At 43.0% G+C, this 23,191-nt stretch overlaps 1 protein-coding gene across 2 annotated transcripts in view; it reads right to left on the reverse strand.

The window, feature by feature from the left end:
• Nucleotides 1-6,050: 6,050 nt before the first annotated feature.
• The window catches only part of CREB5 (cAMP responsive element binding protein 5), a gene marked incomplete at its 5' end in the record, with an annotated part of 300,431 nt that continues 283,290 nt past the window's right edge, over nucleotides 6,051-23,191 (reverse strand). For both annotated transcript variants that reach the window (XM_080932578.1, XM_080932579.1), the window contains 4 exons: nucleotides 6,051-6,486; nucleotides 7,612-7,720; nucleotides 14,827-15,054; nucleotides 18,737-19,060. In XM_080932578.1, the coding sequence (XP_080788704.1) occupies nucleotides 6,323-6,486; nucleotides 7,612-7,720; nucleotides 14,827-15,054; nucleotides 18,737-19,060 (825 nt within the window). In that variant the 3' untranslated portion in view covers nucleotides 6,051-6,322. The remainder of the gene's footprint in view (nucleotides 6,487-7,611; nucleotides 7,721-14,826; nucleotides 15,055-18,736; nucleotides 19,061-23,191) is intronic.

Raw genomic sequence — 23,191 nt, forward strand, 5'->3', positions numbered from 1 at the left:
CCTCTGCATTTGAGTGCTTTATTATATTGGAATCGCGGTGATATTATTAACATTTGTACAAATGCACAAAATCTTGTCTCTTCTTGCTAGAAAGAGAAGTAAAAATCTGACCTAGTCGAACAGTCTTAATGAACTCATTGTCCACTGGCAACAATAAATGTGTTCACAATGCAACGAAAAGCTAAACAGAAAATTAAACACATTAAAATGTTGTAGCAAATATTTACACATATGACATATGTACCCCCCCAGGTTTTTTTTGTCTCCCTCCAATTGGAAGGTGGTTGCTTTATAGACAGACACACAAACACAAAGGCTTTGCTGTTTACAATGACAAACAACCCCAAGTCCAGAACTTAAAGTTACGGCACCTTTATTTTTGGGGGTGGGGGTGCTCTTTCAGTCAACACTTACTTTACACAGTGATAAACTCTTTTCTTTCTATTATATTTTTGGATAATATTTCTATTCCAATTGTTCCACAATATTGTGTTTGAAGAGAGCCATTATTTGGAGGTCTTTTCAGAAGATCCCAAGTGTCATGTACTCTCTATGGAGGACATTTCAAGCTTATTTATTTAGTTATTTCTCACACACAGACAATCCTCAAAGGCAGTTTCTCTCTGTGAGGCAGATGAGATTTGCAGAGATCTTAGGAGAAAAGGGGTGGGCAGGTCTTTTTGCCTGAATCTGCTTGGGAAGGGACCTTTCTACTAACCCTCCTGCCCAGAGGCACTACCCCTTTCTCTGGCAATTTCCTACTGTAAAGGCAATGTGGACACTGTAAAGGAGCAAACAAGAACCTAATACACTGGTCATGTGGAAGATTTTAATGGTGTGTTTAAAGCTAATTTATCTGGGTCCCACATTCTCCAACCGTGAGGCGAAATGATTTTATGCTTTAACGAATTCCTCTGCAGTTCTAGGATAGAAACCCCAAGGTAGAACCTGAAATGGCTCAAGAACAATTTCCTAGGTCCTGTATTCTGATGAGCTGAGTCTTTAATTGGCTTAAATAGAGCAGTTGACTGTTGATTCCTTTTTGATGATAAGCTTGGAAAAGCTTCTTGGGCCACTTAAGAGTATTGATGTTTGAACAAATGCTGGCAACTTGACTTTCCCCTAACTTCAGTTCGCAGTTAAATAGGTTTTTCTTTTTTCAAAAAATAGATGATTTGTAAGGAAAAAAAATATAAACACTCTTTAAGCAATTTGGCTATAAGCATTACATCACTGAAAAATTCTACAAGGAACAGCAAGAGACTTTGAGCACATGGATGGACACATTTCCATTTTCACGACATGATAAACTGGGCTGATTTCAAAAGTTCTATGTGTGTTTTGGTATCGGATGTTTACTTGTAAGTTTATTGCTCCTGCGTCCTCTGATCCTTGCTTAGACTGTAATGATAAAACAGAGGTGCTGTCTTTAATCATGCTACATGGCAACGATGTAGTTTTGAGACCTAGGGATTCCCAGTAGGGACAGGGACAGGGCCACTGTTGCTTCAGCAGCCTTACAAAGACTATGGCTAGGACAACAGTGAAGTGTGCATACTGGTACACAAGAAGGTAAGTCTCCTGGCTTATTCAGGACACTTTGGTTTGGAGGGTGAGATAGAAAACTCGTAAGCGTAGCTTAGTTGCTGCCTCAAGTCTATTGCATAATATAACTATTTTCAAAACAGTGCAAGGAAGGAAGAGATCAAGGGGACAAACCATATTGGGTACCGGCTCTTCTTGTCATTCGTTAGCAGGCTCCACAAGGCTGTGAGAAGCGCTGCTCAGTCACACTAGCCATGAGTGTGCACACATAAACTTCGTGTAAATTTCCTGGAAGGCGTCTGAAATGGTGCAGCAGAGAGCCTTCCCAGAACAGTTGTAAAGGGCGGAGCCAAAGGCAAGCAGAAGGTCAAGAATGAGAAGCAGAGAAATGGGAAGGGATGGAGGAGCTAAAGTGCAACTTTAAAATATAAATTATTTTTAAAAAGCAGACAAGAGGTTCTAAATCACTGCTGTGGCATAGAAACAGGCTTATCCTGGGAAGGTGCTTCCCTTTCCCTTCTGATACAGTGGGGATGGGGGTGGAGTCAAAAACTTAAAGCTGCTGCACACTGGGTTCAGCCATTGTTTGGGAGGGGCCAGACAGCTCCCAGGAGCTGAGTGGTGTGGGGTGTTCTTGGAGATGGGCGTACAGTGAAGAGAAGCTGGGAGGAAGGCATTTTATGCTTAGGATAAAAACCAAAGCTTTACAGTTTCCCATCACTGATGACCTTTGCTTCCTAAATGACAGAGCTTCTGTTTAAAAAAAAAAAAAAGAAAGAAAGAAAGAAACAAAAACAAAAAGAAGAAATACATGCTTTTTTTTAAAAACAAAACTTACTCAGAATGTAGATTATCTAATAACTCACAGAGTAGTAAACAAGCCTCAAAAGACGCACAAAGATCTAAGCACGGGCGTCCAGCAAACGATAGGAAGAGCCGAGACCCTGAATAATGGCACCCTAACTAGGGCTGATTATTATGGACCAACATTTTCAAGACACATAGAGCCTACAGAAGAATACTGTTCAAATGGAATGTTTAAAATAACATTTATTAATAAATATCTTATACATTCTAAATTAATAGATTCCTGTTCAAATTTTGCTTTGGTCCTTGAATCCCACTGTACATACATACATACATATATATTTTCTTAGATGGTTTTACTCAAAAGGAAGGACATTCTATTCTAACTGAAAGGCTAATTTTATAGCAGTTACTGGTGCTTAAAAATAAGCTAAGGGCTTTTTTTTTTTTTAATTGAAGCTGGTTTATGATCTTAATGGCAAACTCTAAGCCACTATAATTTGCTTACCGGCAGGCAACAGCCACCTAAACTTTGCCCACTGACACCTCTCTTGGAATCCTCACTGAATTTTATTCATTGATTAGATAAGCTCCAAGAAGCATCGGCTGAGTAAGTCACCCCAGTTCTTAGGACACACGCTGCAACAGCACACACATCATTGGTCACGCACAGGTTATTTTAATATGGCAACTTGCACGAGTTGACATGTGGGTAAGTGGAGGACTTAGGGTCACCAGCACCAGCACCTGGATAGCTAGCTTTGAGATTAGTATACTCACCCAGGGCTGGGACTTTCAGTCTACCTGTTCAAGCACCACGGATCGAGAAAGGTGTCTCTAAGAAGCATTAGTGTGTCATGCCTTTCTCTCTGTGAGTGAGGATGTGTACTAAGTTTCCAGCTCTCGGCATGTTAGGCAGGGAGGTACTGGAGAAGTGCCCAGGAGGCTGGCAGGGACTTCAGAAGCAGATCCTGTGATAATGGAGCCACACAGGAGGAAGAGAGGCAGCTTTACTTGAACTCACCTTTCCTCCTTGGATGGGGGACTCTGAAGGCTGATACCACTGACTCCTGAAAGTCTATGCAGCTGACATTGGTAACCAGATGGGAGAAGACAATTAAAGGGGATTAAGGAGATGCTCTCCCAGAGCCGGTGTATGGCAGACAGTGCGAGGGTCATTTCAGGCAGGTTCTGAGATCTGACGAGGGATGGACCTTTCTCTGGAATCCTGACTAGGGATAAAGTGGGAATTAGATTTTCAGAATTAGGTCCCCAGGAGTTTTGTTGACCGACAGCAAGCTGGTTCCCTCACTGACTCTCCATACTGCAAACACACACACCTAAAGGGCCTGCCTGGAACAAGAAGGCAGTTTCTTCTAATTATATGTTGAGAAACGTTTGCTGTGTGTGGTGGCTTGCCTACTTAGCATAAAAAACAGACATAATTGAGCTATAAATAATGCACATCAGTCAAGCTGTCGAGTCGCCGAATTAAGAAAACCCAGGCAAGTTCTCAACTGCAAAGGCTGCTCCTTGAACAGCTAAGAATTTCAGCCCAGAGATGGGAGAGACATAAACTAAAAAAGTCATCATTGTAGTGGTGGGTTTCTCCCTGGACATTGTGGTATTACTAATGGGTTAAAAAAAATTCATTTTTTCAAGTGCTACACATGCAAGCAGGTGGAAAAGGTCCTGTCCACTCAAAGCAAGTGTCAGATAAAAGCCACAAGTGCTGCCACTCCAGCACGTCCCCTCCTCTTGTGAGGGAGCAGAGTACCTACCCGATCTAAGAAAGGGATTTTGCAGAAAATTACCTTTGATTTCAAACCAGAGCTATGAATGTTAACTTCCTTCAAATCCATGACTTGCACATTTCTTAGCAAGCCAGTTAGGTTAAACTATTTTGTTACTACTGGAATTAAAAAAAGAAGAAGAAGAACAATATCAATTCAGTACTTAAAATACCTGAAAATGATGTGTATTCCTAAAATACAATAGAAAATTTTGTTTGCTTCATCTTCTTCCTTCCCTCTTCATTTTTCTTTTTCCTCCTTTTATTTTTATTTTTTTTTATTTCATGTTTGATTCTAAGGCCATAGATCCTTATGCTTTACTGAACAGCCAAACTTGTCTCTCAAAAGCACAGCATACATGAAAAAAATTGTTGATAAATATTGATTTTTAATGTAAGTTATTAGATAAAACTGAAACTAGTTATAAAAAAAATCATGCTTCAGAGCCCTCATATTTTCTTTTTATTTCCCTCTAAAATAGATTTCTGAAACTATAGTGAGCGAAAAAGTACATCCTTCCTTTACTGAACTCTTATAAAAGTGACGGCTTTTGTAAAATACTGTTCTTTTAAAACCTATACTGTTCATAAACACACACATACACACACACATACTCACACACACTCAGGCATACACACCCATGTGCACACACACATAGGTTAGGAGGTGAATTATTTGGGCAGAGATGAAACACCAGCATATGCCCAGACTGCTAGTGAGAAACATTAGCCCCTGTTATTTGTGAAACACGATATTAAAACACCAGCAGAGAAGAATGGCTTGTTTCAAGGAGGCACAACTGTGGTTTGGGTTTGATCTGCTTTTCATAATGGGCAAGTCCAGGGACGTTGCTGAAAATATAAATCAGAACTATTCAGATGAGCGCACCAGCCTGGCCGCCTCCACGGGATTCGGTCAGCAGCCAGTCTGACTGTTCTGTCAGGCTGCGAGTACCTGAGAAACGCTGGCCCTGCTTTCTCTCTGTTTCTCCAGGAGTGAGCTTGTCTTTGCCCACCAGAACAGCAGAGCTGGTTCCATAGGCTTAAGAAAAATAATAATAATAAATCTTAGGTTATTAGCAGCTGATGATTGAACAATGTAATCTGTGTAGTGAACAGAGCCCTTCTGAACTATTATATAGTGCATGGATTTTTCAACATTATAGACAGGCCATAGAAGCGAGTTGTAATTCGAGGGTGTGATGTTAGAGCCCACATCCTTATTTGAATTTTCACAGTTGGGGCTTACAAAGTCCCTTTCCCTAGTGTCTCCACAGCTGGCCTTCAACACTGCTTCACCTATAACGAAACCACCTTTTATTTGCTCTGGTTATTAAAAACATTAAATCAGGCACATTAAACATCTCCTGGTTGCTATTTTGTGAAAGGCAAGAACTGAATGAAGTCCAGCTGTGGGTTAAACTGTGGCTAGGTCCACAGTTTCAAGAGTTGCTTTTTCTCTTCTTTAAAACATTTTCTTCTTCACATGCAAAGCTAAAGGGGAGAAAAGGAAACAGAAGAAGAGCCAAAACACAGAGGGAACCAGGGATCCAGGGAAAGGGAAATGGAGACGGATATTTGACATCTGAGCAGGTGGACAAGGACGGGAGGAGAGGGCCTGAGATGCTTGCTGGCTTCCTTGGGATATGGATGGACCATAATTTTTTTTTTCTAGCAAGAGAAAAAAATATTAAAAAGGGCCCATGAGTTTATCGGAGCTTCTGGTGAAATCACAGCACAAACTCAACATGAGTTATGGTATCATGAGCTTTTCCTACCCAGTTACTGTGTGGATTCATCTCGCTTGACATCTAGGCATACCTCATTTTGGCTAAAAGCTGTAGTTTAACAAGATTCATTGTTCCAGGCAAAGGGTTGGGCTGGTAAGAATGAAACCATGGCTATATACAGGAAAGGTTCTGTTTATAAACAAGACACTGGTACCAGAAAATGACAGGGAAGCCCCAACGTGCTTCCCAAGCCGATAGAGATTCATTGCATATCCCCCCTTTTTTTCTTATATAACTAAGTATAAAAGACAACTTTCCATAATAACTATAAAAACGAAAGCCAGTCTTTGAAGGGCCGAAGCGTCTTCCAGGTCTGAGTTAATTCTAAAAATGCCCTTCTGAGAAAGGATGTATGTCTCTTCCCAAAGGCCAGGTTTGACGGTGCCTTTTAAAGAATCGGATTCAGGTCTGTTCTGTGAGTCGCGAGCTGGCTGAGGGTGGAGCTCCCAACCACCTCGCTGACCGATGAGGATGTAGTGATGGTGTTATGCTGGATGACTTGCTGCTGAGAGCATGCTGGCACAGGGCTCGCAGGAGGACTGCTCTCTGGACCTAGGAGAGAACACACACACATACACAAATATAGCTCTTTCTTGGGGGAAGCTCCTCAGGAACAAACAGAAATGCTATTGGGTGTTAAACTTCCTGTAGAAGACATTCGTACATTTTCTTCTGGAAGTTAAGGACAAAGTTTCATTATAAATAGGTCACCAAGCTAAGCCCCCAGGTTCATAGCGACAGGAAAAGCCAGACGTTCCCATCAGTAAAGTGAGCCTGTAAACATTGTTTGAGCCTTGGGGTGTGGATCCCCACTCCCATCTTGAATGTTCAGATAGCCTATTTGTATATTAAATGTGGATAAAATACTCACATGTGGTGGGAGCATCTGTCTTGCTCAATCTAAAAAAATTATTTGAAAACAAATTGGCCTTCAGCCACGATTCACTGCTCCTCTTGCCTTCCCATATTCATCATTGACTCTGCTACCACTGTAAGTGCAGAAAGTGGAGCCAGGGAGAAGGGGCCCCACATTGCTTGCTGATAAATGGGGGACCCCAGGAACTTTCCAGCCTGGTAGGCAACCTGCCTACCCAAGACACAGGACATGTCTCCTGAGACACTAGAGGCAAGGGATACAGCAAGAACTGCCTCCCAGCTCGCAGATTTCTCAGGAGAATGAAGAGGCCATGAGTAGCTGGACCCCCACAGCCTCCTTTATTCCTGGCTACAAAGCTAGAATTTGGTAACATGCTGGCAAGGAGAGTAAGAAGTTATCGGGGAGTGCTGGGCATGGCTTTGAAAAAAGGTTAGAGAAGATGGCTACCCCTGGCAGAAGCATCTGCAATCTCCCAGTAATTCCCACATATTCCTCTGGGTGTGCAACTGATTCTTTATCTTTCCCCCTATAATATAATTCATTGCAAAATGAGAGACAAAGTTTTCTTCTTTTTCATTTTTTAAAGATTTATTTGTTTTTTTTATGCATAAGAGTACATTGTTGTTATCTTGAGACACACCAGAAGAAGGCATCAGATCCCGTTACAAATGGTTGTGAGTCACCATGTGGTTGCTGGGATTTGAACTCAGGACCTCTGGAAGAGCAGCTAGTGCTCTTAACCACTGAGTCATCTCTCCAGCCCCCAAAGTTTTCTTCTAAAGAATGAAAAAGTGACTTACTTAAATATCCTTGGGATTCTTTCTGCATGGCTGTTATCGGACAGTCTTTATGTGTTAACAACAACTGCTTCAGCTGGGCTACCTCGTTTTTCAACATGGACACTTCATTCTGGGAAAACATATTAAAATTTTGTTGTGAAGACCAAAGAATTAGCAAATGCAAAGTCCCATCCGCTTTCAACCACAAAATTATTAAAGCTTTTCTGGTTGTGTTCAAATGACGTTAAGAAAATTATTTAGAGGGATTGATCTGAATTTGTGGTTTCCCTTCAATCTGACCCTCTCATTTGGTATGGGTCTTTTGAAGAGACCAAAGTTGAACTCAATAAAGAACTGAACCCCTACTTAGAAAGCAGACCATGCCCTCTAAGTAAAGGACTCTGGAACCAGGTTATATAGCTGAGGTTCCCATGCTTTCCTGACTGCGTGACCCGAGATAGATGTGACCATGTATTATTTAACACGGTCTGGTGAACCTCCACGAACCTCATTTATAGCATTTAGAGCCAGAAATGGTACAAAGTCCAATAAACTTGGCGACACCGTTGATATAAACTTATCTGAGAAGAAATCACCCAGAGAAGAAAATTCCTAGAAGTCTAGAGGTTACTTGAGAAAAAAAAATGAGAAATTTCTAAATCAATATCTTCCACTTGCAAATGCATTTGGGACACTGGCTAAAGTGCACACCAAATAACATCACTAATAAAATAACAAGTACCTCTTCTGTAAAAGCTTTCCCCATTATCCTTCAAACCACAAAATAATGATAACAACCAGAAATTCACCTAACTATGAATAAATCACTGAATGGTACAGGAAAATTGCTCTTAAATCTGAGAGCATTCGTGGAGACAAATGGTAACTTCAACTTCCCAGTGAGTATGATTGATAAGCAGCCAGCCATGGCTCAAAGTGACTTTTGGCAATTCAGGATAACTTTATTTTACAAGGAAATTGACACCAACTTCCAACCAACTCCTCTTTGGACTTTAACTGAATTATGTGCTTAAGTAACATTCTTTGTTTCCTCACACTGAGTTCTTCTATTTTTAAAATACTATATGTAAGAAAAATTCACCTTTTGACCATTATACACTATCTGCTTAAAAATAAAGTAAACCAGTCAAGTTGAAACAGGGCATTGCGGTGTGTATTTGTGTGCGTGCACACCAAGATGAAGTCCTGTGGCTACTGGCATGCTTTAGCACTGACCCTTTTCTGAATACACCATTCCTGACACCCTAGCAAAACTGGCAGCGGCAGATGATGTAGACGCTGAAACTTGGAAACCGTCACAGAGAACCCACACTTCCTCTACTGTGGCCCAGAAAACAACCAGCAAAGTATAAAAGCTGAACTTGGAGGATGGTGAGATGGATCAATGGGTAATCAATAGATGGATCAATGGGTAATCAATAGGTGCTTGCCACAAAGGCTGATGGCGAGTTCAGGCCCTAGAATCCACATGGAGGAAGGAGAGAATCAACTTCTACAAGTTATCCTCTGATTTCAATGCGAGTAACATGGCATATGCATACCCCACCATAAACAACCAACCGACCAAGTGATGTAATTCTAAAATTAACAAACCAAACCAAACGTTATTTTGCTTTCTCAACACTTCTTGAATTAAAAAAAATCTTTTTTGAGGTCTGGTAGTTGTTTCGAAGATGGTGACTTTAGGTTCCATTTCTACCCTTTCTGTGTCCTGGGCAGTGGCTGTGTGTCAGCAGTGTTTGAGTTCTTACCAGGGTGTGTTCTTTGAAACACTGGTAATTCTATTCACTAGCTCTCCAACATTACCGGGAGTGCATCCCAAACTCTTTCACAATACACATTTTCCTTCCACAAAGCAATTGTACTATAACATTCATGCCTATAAATAAAGCACTATCAAACTATAGGAGAGCATCATTTTGTCCCCAAATAGCAAATAAACCAATAAGCAGCAAATAGAGAAACTAAGGTCTTCAGTAGTGTACAGTTCTGTAAGGATGTAAGAATCAGGACTGGAGAGGTGGCTCAGGGGTTAACAGCACTTGCTGTTCTTGCAGAGGACCTGGGTTTGGGTTCCCGGCATCCACATAGCTCATAATCATCTATAACTCTAGTTCCAGATGATTTAACAGTGTCCTCTGCAGTCTTCATGAAAACTAAGAATGTACATAGTACATATGCATACATGTAGGGAAGAGAAAGCATATCTAAAAATATGCAGTGCTTTAAAAACAGACCATCCTTTAAGGACGTACTTGAATATGCACATATTTCTGATGTTAATAATTGTTTTATTAGGTCTCATCACAGTTGAGAAGTGAATACCAGTTAACAACATTAACAAAGAGGAGCAAGCAGCCCTTGAATGCGATACACATTACTCTCATGCAGGAGGAAAGAAGCAACAGCTTAATAGCCTTCAAATTCATGCACAGGAAGTTCACAGGGACAAGGAAAAGCAGTGTGCTCCTAGGGTTGAGAGAAACCAAGGAAGCTGAAGGCATGACCCAGTGGTACAGTGCTTGCCTGGTACAGACAAAGGCCTGGGCTGCATCCCCAGAACTGCAAACCAAACCAAATGACACCACTACTAATGACAGTGGCCAAAGCTGACTTTCCAGATCATGCCACCAAAGTTCAAAACAAGATGGCGGGTCTAGTTCAGTTCTGAGGAAGATGGCTTCTCATTCTGTAGAGACTTTGAGCTGCCTTTCTGCTCTGCTGCCAATCACTTAACTATCCAATGAAGGGGCTGAGCCTGACCTGCTTTGTCACTGAACTGCTCTGGACATTCACAGATGCTTATGCCTTGTGTCTGATGAGAAAGCCAACTCCAGCATCTCTTGTATAACCAGTGTAAATCACAGTGCCTGAGCCACAAGTTCATTTCAGAGAGAGCACATACACACTCGTGCTGGAAAATAGTTTCTGAAAACCTTCACTGGATGTCACAAGGGCCCATAACTTGACAACAGTCAAGAACTGATGTTCCAGAGAGGGGATATAAGAAGGGATGCTCTGTACTGACATGACATCTGAGAACTCCAGATTCAAAGAAGACAGAAGCAGGAAATACACAAACACTATACTTGGCTTCTAGTCAAAATCTTTTTAAGGTAAGAGGACTAGAATCACCTTGAGTTTATTTTGTAAGAAAATATTACCAGATAGTGAATATTTTTAAAAAATGCACAAGAGGAGTCAAATTTGGCCTGGGAGTTCTGCAGGAAAATAAAGGTCTGGACTGTGGGAGGCATTTCCCCACTTCATCGGTTGAGGAGAATTCACCTTTGAGGTTCAAATTTGTTGGTTGTACCACCACTTCTAGGTGCTCAGATACAGTTTTTTAAAAAGTATAAATAATCTACACACACTCTCCGACTGAAGCCAACTGTTTCCTTTTTCAGTTGTGCAGTGACTTTGGGGTTTCTGTTTTTAAAGCAGTTGGCTATTTAGATAATGATAGTAAGAGAAGTCCTGTCACACTGATGTGTTTTTACACCCATAAAAGTGCCTGGGGGTGAAGTAGGGATCACATGGAGGTGTTCCACACTGGAAAAGCATCCTTTAAACAGCACGTTCAGAATTCCCTGACAGGCACATTTATAGCTTGGGGCTTTGGTGATGTTGTTTTGTTATATGATAAATCCACAATGCTTTTTTGGGTGGGGGATATAAACTGGAGTTTGTGCCAAAAGCATAATTATCACAAAGGGCCCAGAATCCCACCCTTTCTTTTCAGATTAGCTGAGGGCAGGTTTGGTCCCTCAGAAACAAAGGACTTTCAATTTGTCAAGCAACAGTTTCCATCTGGCCTGCTCCCTTGCCAAGTCCCAGACCTGGGTTCGTGTGTCTAAAATTTCAGCATCAACTTAGACCATGTGTCTTTGCACTAAAAAGGAAAAGCAATTACTTTAGTGGGTGACCAGATGATTTCCATATCCCCACCGAACACAAGCAACCTAGGAATGCCACATAGGCAGAGATTTGTCACTACAGCAGGAGACAGACTCCTTTGGTTCACTGGTGTCATAGAATAAAAAATATCAAAGTGGTGGCTTAGAGCACAGGCGATTTGCTAAAGTCCCTGGTCTGATACTTATTGGTTATATGACATTTGGACTGACTTCTTTATCTCTCCAAACCCCAGTTTCTCTGTTTTGTGAAATGTCAGATTGGGCATTTTCTAAATTTTTTAATTTCCTAAACCCGTGATGACCCGTTAGGCGGAGATTTGCACTGAGGCTAAGACTGAGGTCTGCCTTTTATTTCCCCGGGTCTTGTTTTTCCGATCAGAAGTTCTGCAGAAGCCTAGCTAGAAGGTTCTATTCTGGAAAACAACTCAAAAGTGGTGGCGGGCCATTCAGACCTTGGAGATTTCATTTGGCTGGAGTTTGTTTGCTTAGCACCTTCTATTTCTGTTTACTTAAAATTTGGCTCATGGAACCAGTCTCAAAAGAGACACCTTTTTCTTTTGACAGCGAGAGGAAAAAGGTCACCCAAAGGTAGCTGAGGCTGTGACATCCTCTCCTGCCTCACAGGGCACGGTCCACAGTACACAATATATCAGAGACCATTGGACTGCTGGGCCTTCTGGCTCTCTGGTTTCTCTGTAGCAAGCAGTGGCTGGTAAACATCAGTAAATGGCTCCTCACCCCTTCCTCTGTATAGCTTTTTGTAGCCAAAAGATACCAGAGTCTACTGCACAAACTTGCTAATGCTGACATTTTTTTATCCTAGTTTTTAAGACTTGGTACTTCTTTTTCTTGGCTGCCTTAGCTATTTGGGCTCTAAAATATTAAGCACACACACACAAACACACACACACACACACACACACACACACACACACACACCCTACAGTGAATTAGTGTCTCAAAAAGGGTAAATGCACTTTGTATGTTTCTTGAAAGCAGCCATAAATAAGTGTATGTCAAGCCACAGACACATCTGACCTTAGATTCAAGGGCATCTTTCTGTGTGGCTCTGTGCTATGACTCTCCTCAGCAAAGATCCTGGAGTAAATCTGTAAGGACTCATTTTAATTCACTCTGATTTAAAGTTTTGTATCTGACCTGTGCCTGCTGGCTATTCACGGCTCTGCTTTAAAGGACGTGCATGTAACCAAAGCTGATTTCTGTACTACCACAAGCTCTGCTCCAACCAGGGGGCAAGTGGTAATGTCTAGAGACATCGTGGTTGTCACGAATGAGGGAGGGGTTTTCTCCTGATTCTAGTACATAGAAGCCAAGGCTGCTGTGAAGTAGCCTAAATTACAAAGGGTGTAACCGAGATTCCCAGAGTCAGTGGAGCCTAAATTGGAAACCCCAATGGGTTTCTATCATTCTCCTGCCTCAGAACTGTCAGAGTTTCCTACTTCAATCACTGCTCAGCCCATGTCACAGTGTGGGCTGGGTCTGCACACCCCAGAGCTTCTACTAACATGTTTGCACAACATACTTTAATTAAACATTGTATTTATATGTATGTGCATGTATGTCTGTATGAATGTATGACATGTGTGAAAGGTGCCCAGTGGAAGCTAGAAGAGGGTGTTAGACGCCCTGGGACTGGAGGTACAGGCAGACATGAGCTCCTCTGTGTGGATGCTGGGAGCCAAACTGGTCCTCTGTAAGCACAGCAAGTGCTCTTAACTGCTAAGCCACTTGTCCATTCCCTAATAACACTTTAAACACATGTTAAAGGTTTCTCGTGGACTCCCCTGCCCTGTCTGAGTCCAGCAGTGGCTTTCAAAGCATTTAGCTCTAGACACTGCTTTGTGGTTTGACTCTGTAATCAAAGCCTTACCAAGTTGGTCAGGCACCCAGCCCATGGGCACTCTAGACATAGGGAATGCATTCAGTGATTCAAAAGAGTTCAGGTCGTATGCTAGAACAGGGGGTAGCCAACAGGAAGGTGAAGTAGTGAGACATTGTCCCAAACTAAGTGCATGAACCAGTATATGACCCTTATTTTCATGGAAGCTGCATACTTTTTAACTTCATCTTGTTTATCACAAAAAGAGTGATAAATTTAGGGGGGACAAATTCCTGTAAGCTATAGAGTTCAGCACACCGATATGTACCCGTCTTCCTTTGTATGCTTTTGATTTGTACACTGCATGCCAGGAATCCTGTCCATTTAATGTAGCTCACAAGGCAAAGGCACTGGGTTTTAACATCCCAACGGCTCCTTTGAAGGATGCAAAATCGAGCACTAATGTCTCATCCCTGTAATGCCCACACTCTCCAGCTAGAGGCAAGGGCATCAGAGGTTCAAAGTCATCCTTAGATATATAACAAGTTCAAAGCCAGCAGGGGCTATACCCTGTCAAAATGAGATAATATAAAAAATGAAATAAGATAAAATCTGCTGTAAGTGATCTGGGACCAGACTAGAGATACTATCAATTAGTAAGGCATGCAATCTTTCTATTTGGGCCATCTTACCCTCTTCCTTATGCCCATAGCTCAGCCCTGAGAGGAACTGGTTTGAGATAATTGGCATTTTTCTCAGGAGAACCTGCCTGATATTAGAACAAACACCTTGAACAGCATCACTGGTGTGTTCAGAGTTCTCCCAGGAAACCCAGCACATTAGTTTCCTCTTTGCCAGGGACAATCCCAGAAATAGCTACTTTACAGATGCTCCTAGCTAAGCCACCCCTGGAAAGCAAAAATCACACAAGATTCCAGCCTTGTTGTGGCTGGGATGAAGATGGAAATAGGTATTTACTTTTAGAGCAAACAAGCCTAACACAACACCAAGACATAAAATATTTTCTTTCTGTTAAAAATAAAAATATAGATAATTGGGTGTATGCCTGGCGCCCACACTAGATGGCTTCCAGATGAAGAGCCTTGTGTGCCTGGGACCGTGCTAACTGCACCGTGAACACAGGCTCACATCATATCTCCAACTCAGTAAAGTTGTTCCCCAATTAAAGATGAGAAAACAGAAAACCGGAAGTCACCAAACTAACGCAGAAAGCCCTGCTTCTGTGCTTGGTCTCAGGCATTCCTCCTCTCTCGTGAGAGCACTGATGGTACTGAGAGGACCTGGGTGTCCTCTGAAGCCTAGGTGTGTGGTAGGATGCTTAGGTCAACAAGCCCTGAGCCTCAAGGCAGGAAACGCCTAGGATGCTTGGGTCAACAAGCCTTGAGGCGGGGAAACGCCAGCTGTGACAAGGCTTGGAGAAGGGATAGGGGCCCGCACCTGAAGCTGCATGTTTGTCTGGGTGAGCTCTTCAGCTTTCTTTTCCAGTGACATCACCCAGACCTTCCTCTTCTGTCTGCAGCGGGTGGCGGCGGCCCGGTTCCTTTCCAGAAATTTCCTCCGCCTCTCATCTGGGTCCTCATCCACCACCCTTCGCCGGCGTCCCCCTGTGGGCTGGGGCGGTTGTATTGTCTGGGTTGGCTGCATCTGTTGTGAGGCTGGTGAAACCTGAGGGGAAGGAGAGGGAGGAAGTGATGGGGACAGGGAAGGTTAAGGAAATGTCCCAAGTCAGTGTTACAAGAGCACAGCTCAGGATACCAGTTGCTTTTTAGTAAGCACGGGGAACTTGATCTCAGGGAATGAGATACACAATTAAATCACACTTATGAGAGCAAGAGACCTTGGGCTGCAGACCGTGTATTTGGGCTCGATGATACAAGCATTCGAATTTTCCCCTGAAGGACATTTGGAGACTCTGGCGGTGGTGCTGTGTGTGTTGGGGTGCGGAGGGGGTGTTTGTTTCTCTTTCAGGAATTAAAAATGTTTTATTTCAGGTACTTTAAAGAGCATTAACCTGGTAGTGGGTAGTTACTGGGTTGAAACAGGTCAAGGTGATTGTCATGATGGTTTTGATTTTTGGTTTTGTTTGTTTGTTTGTTTGTTTTTTGCTTTTTTTTCCCACAGAAAAATCCCGATGGCAGGTTGTGGGCTCTGTTACTTCCAAATGTATTTAAAATCGCCTCAGTGGAACACACCCGTGGGACACTGCCCGTCCTGGGTTCCTCAAGAAGAGCTGTGCACAGTCAGAAGGCAGCTGGGGTCCTCTTTCCTGTTCCCTCCACAGACTGCGGATGGGTGTGGTCTGCACAGTGCTCCGGGCTCTGATTAAGGAGGAGTCTCCAGGGAGGTTCGTAATGACTAGGGGCTGGGACTTGGACAGCTAACAAGTGTTACCAACAGTCTTCTCTGTTACACACAGTATCTGAGAGACAGTGAGGACAGGTTGCTTAACACGTACCTACATTAGAAGGAAATCCTAGGAGGGGGTCACATATTTTATTAAGAAGCTTTACTCGGCTTGTAGACTCCTTGTAAGGCCTAAGGGGGACTCCACAACATGGAAAGGTTAGAGACCCCCACACAGACAGCTTTATTTCCCTCTAAGAGGCAGACACACGGTCCCTTGTGAAATTTCTATGACTCCCTCTTTATATGTCTGGACACCTAATGCTCTCCCTTAATGCCCTTTACTCTTGCTCCCCCCCTCCTGTCTCTCAGTCACCCAGGTTTACGGTTGTAATGCCTATAAAGTTGTTTTACAAGAGACATTTAACCTACAGAAATAACAGGGAGAAAGTTTTCAAAACCTAAGCTCAAAGCCTTTTCCTAGCACATTCAAACACCATGATTGAAATCAATCAGAATGACCGTAATTGCACTAATAGTCGCTTTGGGTTGACGTCAGTTGAATGAAGATATATTTCAGTCCTAAACTCTTGTCAAAGCTTCTATGACTAACTGTAAAGGAATCAGGCTCTGGAGGTCGGTCAGACTGCATCTTAGTAATTTTGTCTAAAGCAAAGACATTTTCTGAAACTCTTTATTGACAATTCCTTTCCGCCCAATCACAGAGGGATAACAAAATAAATTAATTTTCTAAGGTCTTACTCACCGGGGTGGCTGGTGATGACATAATCTTTGCCATTGGCCAAGATGTAGCAAACTTTCATTTCAGATGCTAACCCCTGAGCCAGTGCCTGCAGAACCAGATCGCAGGAGCAAGCATGCTTTTGCCACAGATCATTTTCCTTGTTTTTTTGTATGTGTGAGATCTCTTACCAGTCTGTTACAAGATGAATTTAAGCCAAACTGGATTTTATTCTTTACGGCAAGAAGTTCTCAATGGCATATCCTGCTTCTCTCACTTTAACCAACCTTACCCTCAGACACCTTTGCTGTCTCTTTGCTCTATGTGTTAAGAGTGAGTTCAGGCCCGGTGTAGGTCAAGGGCTTGGGCTGTGGGAAATATTGGCTAAGAAATATTGCTTGTGACCATCAAGCACTACCAGGATTCTGAACTCACACCTAACTTGTGTAGGAGAATCTCGGGAAGCTGGTAGGATTTGGAAATACAACATAAAAGGAGAACCTGTATCCCTGGTAATTACCACGACTTTTACGTACAAGATGGAAGTCGATTGGCTGAATCTGCTTTGCAAATTTTGACATTAAAAAAAAAAAAAGAGAGAGAGAACAGCAATTTGAAGAAGACAGTATTTGTCCCAAAATAATTTAGACTCTCAGAATCCAAGGGACCTTCTGAGATCTCTATATTTCCTGTTTACACTATCACACTATCATTCAAATAAAATGCAATTAAAGAAACACAACAGGATCTTGCCAGTAACCGGTCATGTGCATATAACCTAAGCACGGTAGCTTAGCATACTGACTAAATGATCCGCAGATCTGGAGTCTTTCTTTCTTAGAATAAGGTTTGAAAAATAAAATATAGGTGCAGCTAATTATAATAGCAATTAGCTAATTGCATATACAATTGGGCACTTACTGGCTTGAAACAGGGCAATTGGCTAATTGGCACTTAGCTAATGAATAGCTTTCATACTTATAAAACTGTTAACTTGTCTCTGACAGAGCTTGCCCAGAAAGGTGCCCAAACCTTTATGTCCTATACATCAGTAACGAACTCAGAGTGGACAGACTGCCTTTGAGACAGTTTTTTTTTTTTTTTTTTTTTTTTTTTTTTTTTTTTCTCCTTACTGATACGTGTCCCGGTACGACGGTTGGCTAAAATGTGAATAAAAACGTACTCAGGGGAATGATTTACTTCTGAACTACTTGATAGGCTTTCAAATTGTTTGGGTTTAGAATCAATCCTTGCTAGCATGTTTTGAAAACCCTTGCAGGCTCTTGGTGACTTCATATTCATGAGGGCCTATAAATTTAATCAATTGGTGTCACTGCTTTGCTGATTGAGAAAGCTGAGGGTTTATCTATCCCTCTGACCACAGTCACCAAAGGAAGTCAAGAAATGAACTGCAAAGAATTGCCTGGTCTCAGAGCTTGGCTTCAGAGGCAGAAAGTAAAGAGGAGAGCTAACAAACACTCCTTGGCAGACCTTAGCCTAGGCTGCCATTCTGACCCAGCGGGTTGGGGCTGGGCTGTGTGAAGTGGGTGGAGAGGACTGGAGAAAGTCATCTTGCTTGAAGCCCCAAAGTGACCAGGACTGACCGCACTCTTGGGCACGTCCTGTACAGGGCCTTGCTTGTCTTCCTAGCCTGAGTGACATAGCGTCTGCCTGGTCCCCCAAATCTTTTAAGTGCACTCTGCAAGCTGGTTCTCTTCCTGGCTAGCCATGGTGACTCTCCACCCCTGGGATTTGACCTTTCTTTTGGTCGGATCATCTGCAGAGCTTGGCTGACTCTGCCTCCTCCAAGATGCTGCACACTCAGGGATGAGTCAGCGCTCACCATCTTTCCAGCACCTCGGACCCTTGCATCCCTTGATGAACTTCTTCATCTTCAGAGACAGATACTCTTCAGCTTTTTAGCTGTCAGCTCAACTGTTCACATCTTCCATCATGAGCTTAAGTTTCTCTTAATCTTCCTATCAGCATTAGGACAAACTTTATGACATGCTTGCAAAATGACAGGGTTTGGAGAGCTTACAGTTTTCATCTGTTCCTAGAGACTGGAGCTGAAGTTTTCTACACAGCTTATAGAAACTATGACCCAAACCTGTCTCGTTGTGCACAATCACCTCTTAGGAAATACACAGAGCTCCCCGGAATGTCCCTAAGCTTATCAAACAAGGAAGCAACCGATGACTGCAGGGTTATTGCTTTAGCTGTTAACAAGGCGAGGGAGAAGGAACGCTGGTGAAAGTCTACCTGTGCTTGGTTGCCGGTGTGCAGGGGTGGATGTGGCGAGGTCTGGTGGTGCGCCGGGTGTGCATGAAGGTGGGAATGGGAGTGGTGGTGTGGGTGGTTCTGCTGGTGGTGAGGCTGTGGATGGGGATGGTGTGCGGGGTGCTGGTGCTGGTGTGGATAAGGGTGGTGGGGCGGCAGTGTCTGGTGCTGATGCGGGTGCGAGTGCATATGGTGGTGTGGCGTCTGGTCTTGCCGGGAGCCCATCATCTCCATCATGTGTCCGATGGTGCTCATGTTCCCGTTTGACATGGCAGCAGGATGGTGAGTCAGTGCAGCCTTCAGTCTCTGAAACAGAATAAAAGAGGGAAAAAGCTGAGGTCACTCATGCACACAGTAGGGGATATGGAAGCAAAGTGGCTCACACTCTTGGTTTTTTTTTTCTCTCTCTCTCCATATATATATTTCACTTTTGACGGGATGGGTAGGAGGGTCACTATCAGTTCTGTTGACTGTTACAGCAAATCCACAGGATATACCATCAAGATTTACTAAAAGGTATTTGCTATGGAGTCATTGCTCCTCATGGCCTATTGATAGCAAAAGGTGAGTACAAACCAAATGAAGCCATTTAATGTCCTAATGTCATGAGTTGGAGGGCTCTGACTCTCAACCGTGCGCAGGGACCACAAGTATAAAACATTTTGTCTGTCAAAAGATTTCTCAGATGCAAGGAAGAGATCACATCCAACTTTAGCATGCAGGAAAATTACTAATACTAATTTTGAAGTCTAAATCAGCCTTAGCAGTCCATAAGGTAATATGAAATTCTTTTGCATAACCAAGGCATTCCTCATGACCTTACTAATATTCTTTATTTTTTTTTTCACAGTTTCTCCTAACTTCATTCATGAGGTCAGGAAAACAGGATGAGCTGTGGTGTTTGTCCTCTGTGAAGGCCAAATCCACAGGCCAGTACATGTCCACCAAGAAACTTCATTACAACACAGGCTCGCACAGCAATAGCGTCTACCTGAACCTGGAGCAGAGGCAAACCCATGTTATCAGACAGATTACCACTGTGAACTTCAGTCTCTCAGTTTAGCCAGCTGTCGAGGATTTGTAAGTGAGCCTGCAGTTTTGTTTAGAGACAGGAAATTGGCATTTCAGATAATACTCACAACATGAACTATTGGTTACTTTGCCCTTCCTTTTTTCCTTCCTTCCTTCCTTCCTTCCTTTCTTCCTTCCTTCCTTCCGTCCTTTTGTTCTCTCTTCCTTTTAACCCAATCACTTAAAATGTCAAAGCCATTTTTTGGCCCGTCAGTCATCTCTCAGTATTAACCCAATTCCTTCTACCTTGTTTTATGTGTGGTAAGTTATCCTAATTCTGAGGGTCCCTGGCATGCTTAAAACACACACACACACACACACACACACACACACACACACACCAGCCAATGTAGTTACTTCTTCGAATGTATCCTAGGAGGACATGAGAGTCTCCCTGGCAAGCTCACTTGCACTGGCTCTATGAAGAATAGGGGGCTCAAGTTCTCTGCAGATTTGTGATCTAATAAGATGACACTGCAGAGCATGGCTGAGATAAAGAAAAGCATCATTGAGGTAGGAAGAGAGGTCATGGAACTTGAGCCAGCACATCAGTCTGTGTCAATCAGCGTGGCGAACCGAACCTTTACTTAAGACATAAAGAACCCCCAAAAGCAGAAAGGGTGGAACTCTGTTAATATGGACCATCACAGCGATTTCTATATCTTGGTCCAGCAGCTGCCCAGTTTACTGATATCATAGTATGAGCAGCAGCCACTCCTGGGCTGGGAAGGGCTTGCTAAGGACAGTCTGGAGAAAGGTGAGCTTCCTGCATCCTGGGAAAGACTAGGGTTTGGGCACTGTGTTTACTACTAAACAGGAACATGATCTGATACTCCTCATCCCTGTGTCTGAGAGATGATGTCATTGGTTGTGTGTGTTTTTTAAACACTCATTATAAAAAATTTAAGCCATGCTTAAGATTACAGTGAAGTCACCCACTTGGAGCCAGATGTGTTGTTTGTCCTGGTGGGCGAGCAGCATTCCAGAAACCCACATTTGCATATGCTGAACGGGAGAAACAGGTGGGATAATTGTACCAGTAATGAATGCTTGACTTGGGATGGATTGGTTCAGATACTGCCTCTTTTCCTTAACGGGAAAGCCTCTGAATGCTATTTCCCAATTTAAAAGAAAAGGAAAGTATAAATGGGATTATGTTGAAGTTGTGTTTTAATTTAAGCTGATTTAAGTGGGTAGTGCCAACGAGCTTTCTAAGTTGTTTTTGTTTGTTTGTTTGTTTTTTGAGTTTCATTATAAAAACATAGAACATGCATGTAAGTGCTAGCAATGAAAAAGACAAAGCAGGAAGCTTTAAGATCAAGGACAGACTAGGCTAAATGTGGGGGCATGTTTGAGCATTTTATAGTTTTAAAACAACCCACTGGTACACAAGTACCACGTGAAAAAGTAAAAGCCAACTGCCTAGCGTTCTTTCTTTTTGCTCCATCCCATTCCTCTGGGTAAGGGCACATATGAGGTCACGATGTAGGATGTTTCGCCAACCCTTTCTACTGTGGTTTTTATATATACTGCATTCTGGTACTTTTTCCTGCTTTTGTATCCACAGAAATAGCTCATATGAATGACCAAACATTAACTGAGCACTGGCCTGTCCTCACTCTGTGTTTTATAAGTAGTAAGTCCCTCGGTTTCAGAACAATATTATAGGCATAACACAAAGGGACTGCACATACTCAGGCAGGGCTGCTGATGAGGGGCAGGCAGGAACCTTTCTCTGAATGGGAAAGGGAGTGTGGGGAAACCACACTGTGCACCCACTCCTGGAAGTAGGGATTAATTGTGCTATGGCGATTCTCCATCACCAAAAGGAAAGGCAGAGAGAAAGAAAGGGCTAGTGGACTGACTTAGCAAGATGGAGGTTATGCTGCAGGCTACAGAAGCAGACATGTGTGCCTGGCACTCAGAGCTGGAGATGGAAGGCAGTCTGAATCTAGGAGGAAGAAAGTTGGCTGGTGAGATTTTCTAGGTTTCCTGTAGCAGGGGGCCATCCAGGGTCATTCTGGGCTGGGTAGCTTTTCTCTCTTTGTATTTTGTATTTGTCGAGGGATTCATTCTTAAATCTACACATACCAAGCAGACATGGTGAACCTTGGCTCAGCCCTGCAGTAAAAGGTTTTCTTTACCACCGGCCCCAGTCTCTCCTCACGCAGGCGTACCAGTTGACTTCTGCATGACTTTCCAGTGATTATTTCATGGATATCCACTGCATACCCAATCACGAGAGTACAACCAACTTTGGGTTTTTGTTAAGTGTTAACTTTCCAACTTCTGTACAGACTAATGCATAATTACATATGAAATGAATGAATGAATGAATGAATGAATGAATGAATGGTCATTCATTCCCCCAAGGCTTATGGAGGAAACTTGGCATGTTTGTCTTCATCTTTTGTTGGGAGGATGATCTATTTGTTAGCAGAACTGATGGAGTCAGTTGAGCCCTCGAAGTGATGGCAAAAGACCTGCTCCCCCTGCACTCCCTGCACCCAGAAGAGGGCAGAGGAGGGAAGCAAAGGACGGAGAGGCAGGCTGCATGCTAAGTCCATTGCCCTGTGTCCCTCAAATCAAGGCACAGAAAAATTCAACAGCTCTGCTGAAGTGGGTCAGCGTGTTGTCTCTTCAGCACTGGAACTGACTTTCCCACCTTTAATTAGGAGCAAATGGAGCCTGACAGATATATAGTGTGTACCAGATCTTCATCTCTCGAATAATTAGCTTGTACCGGTGAAGGGAAATTACTTGATTGCCTCAAGTCTGTTCTTGTATGTTCCAAGTCAAGGCGATAAGGCCAGCAGCTCTAATAACATTCCATTTAACTATTTACTCACCCTGCAAATATTTATTGGGTTCTGACTCAGTGCCAGCACCGCACTGGGCACTCTGTTGTTTGCCATCTAAACGCCAAGTAAATGGAAGATACCGCAAGCCAGGACTTTTAAAAAACCAGCAGAGAGAAAAAAAAGAAAAACCTATAGTATGGTATAGCAGGGAAGACCTTGGCTCCCCTTAGAGAACCTTGAGCCTGGGTTGAGTTTAGCCTCCAGCCCGCCGCCTCCACCACAGTTGAAGGCAGTCGGTTCTGCAGCTGCTTAGCACATGTCTGTCCCACCATCCCCCATGCCACTTTATTGCAGTTGGGGGGCAGTTCTTAAAGTCATGGAACCGCTGTTCCCCTATGTTTCGGTGCCAAAGGGAGCACAATCACTGTGAGACATTAAAATATCCCCAGTACAGATCAGTGTGCCCCACTGTCTGAGGTATGATGGACGACCTGCCAATGAATCCAAGCTGCATATTGCAGAATGAGGTTTCTTTTTTCCTTTTGAAGCTGAGAGGTGTCGTGTT

Source organism: Micromys minutus (genome assembly GCF_963924665.1).
Source record: "Micromys minutus genome assembly, chromosome: 18".
Classification (NCBI taxonomy): Eukaryota; Metazoa; Chordata; class Mammalia; order Rodentia; family Muridae; genus Micromys; species Micromys minutus.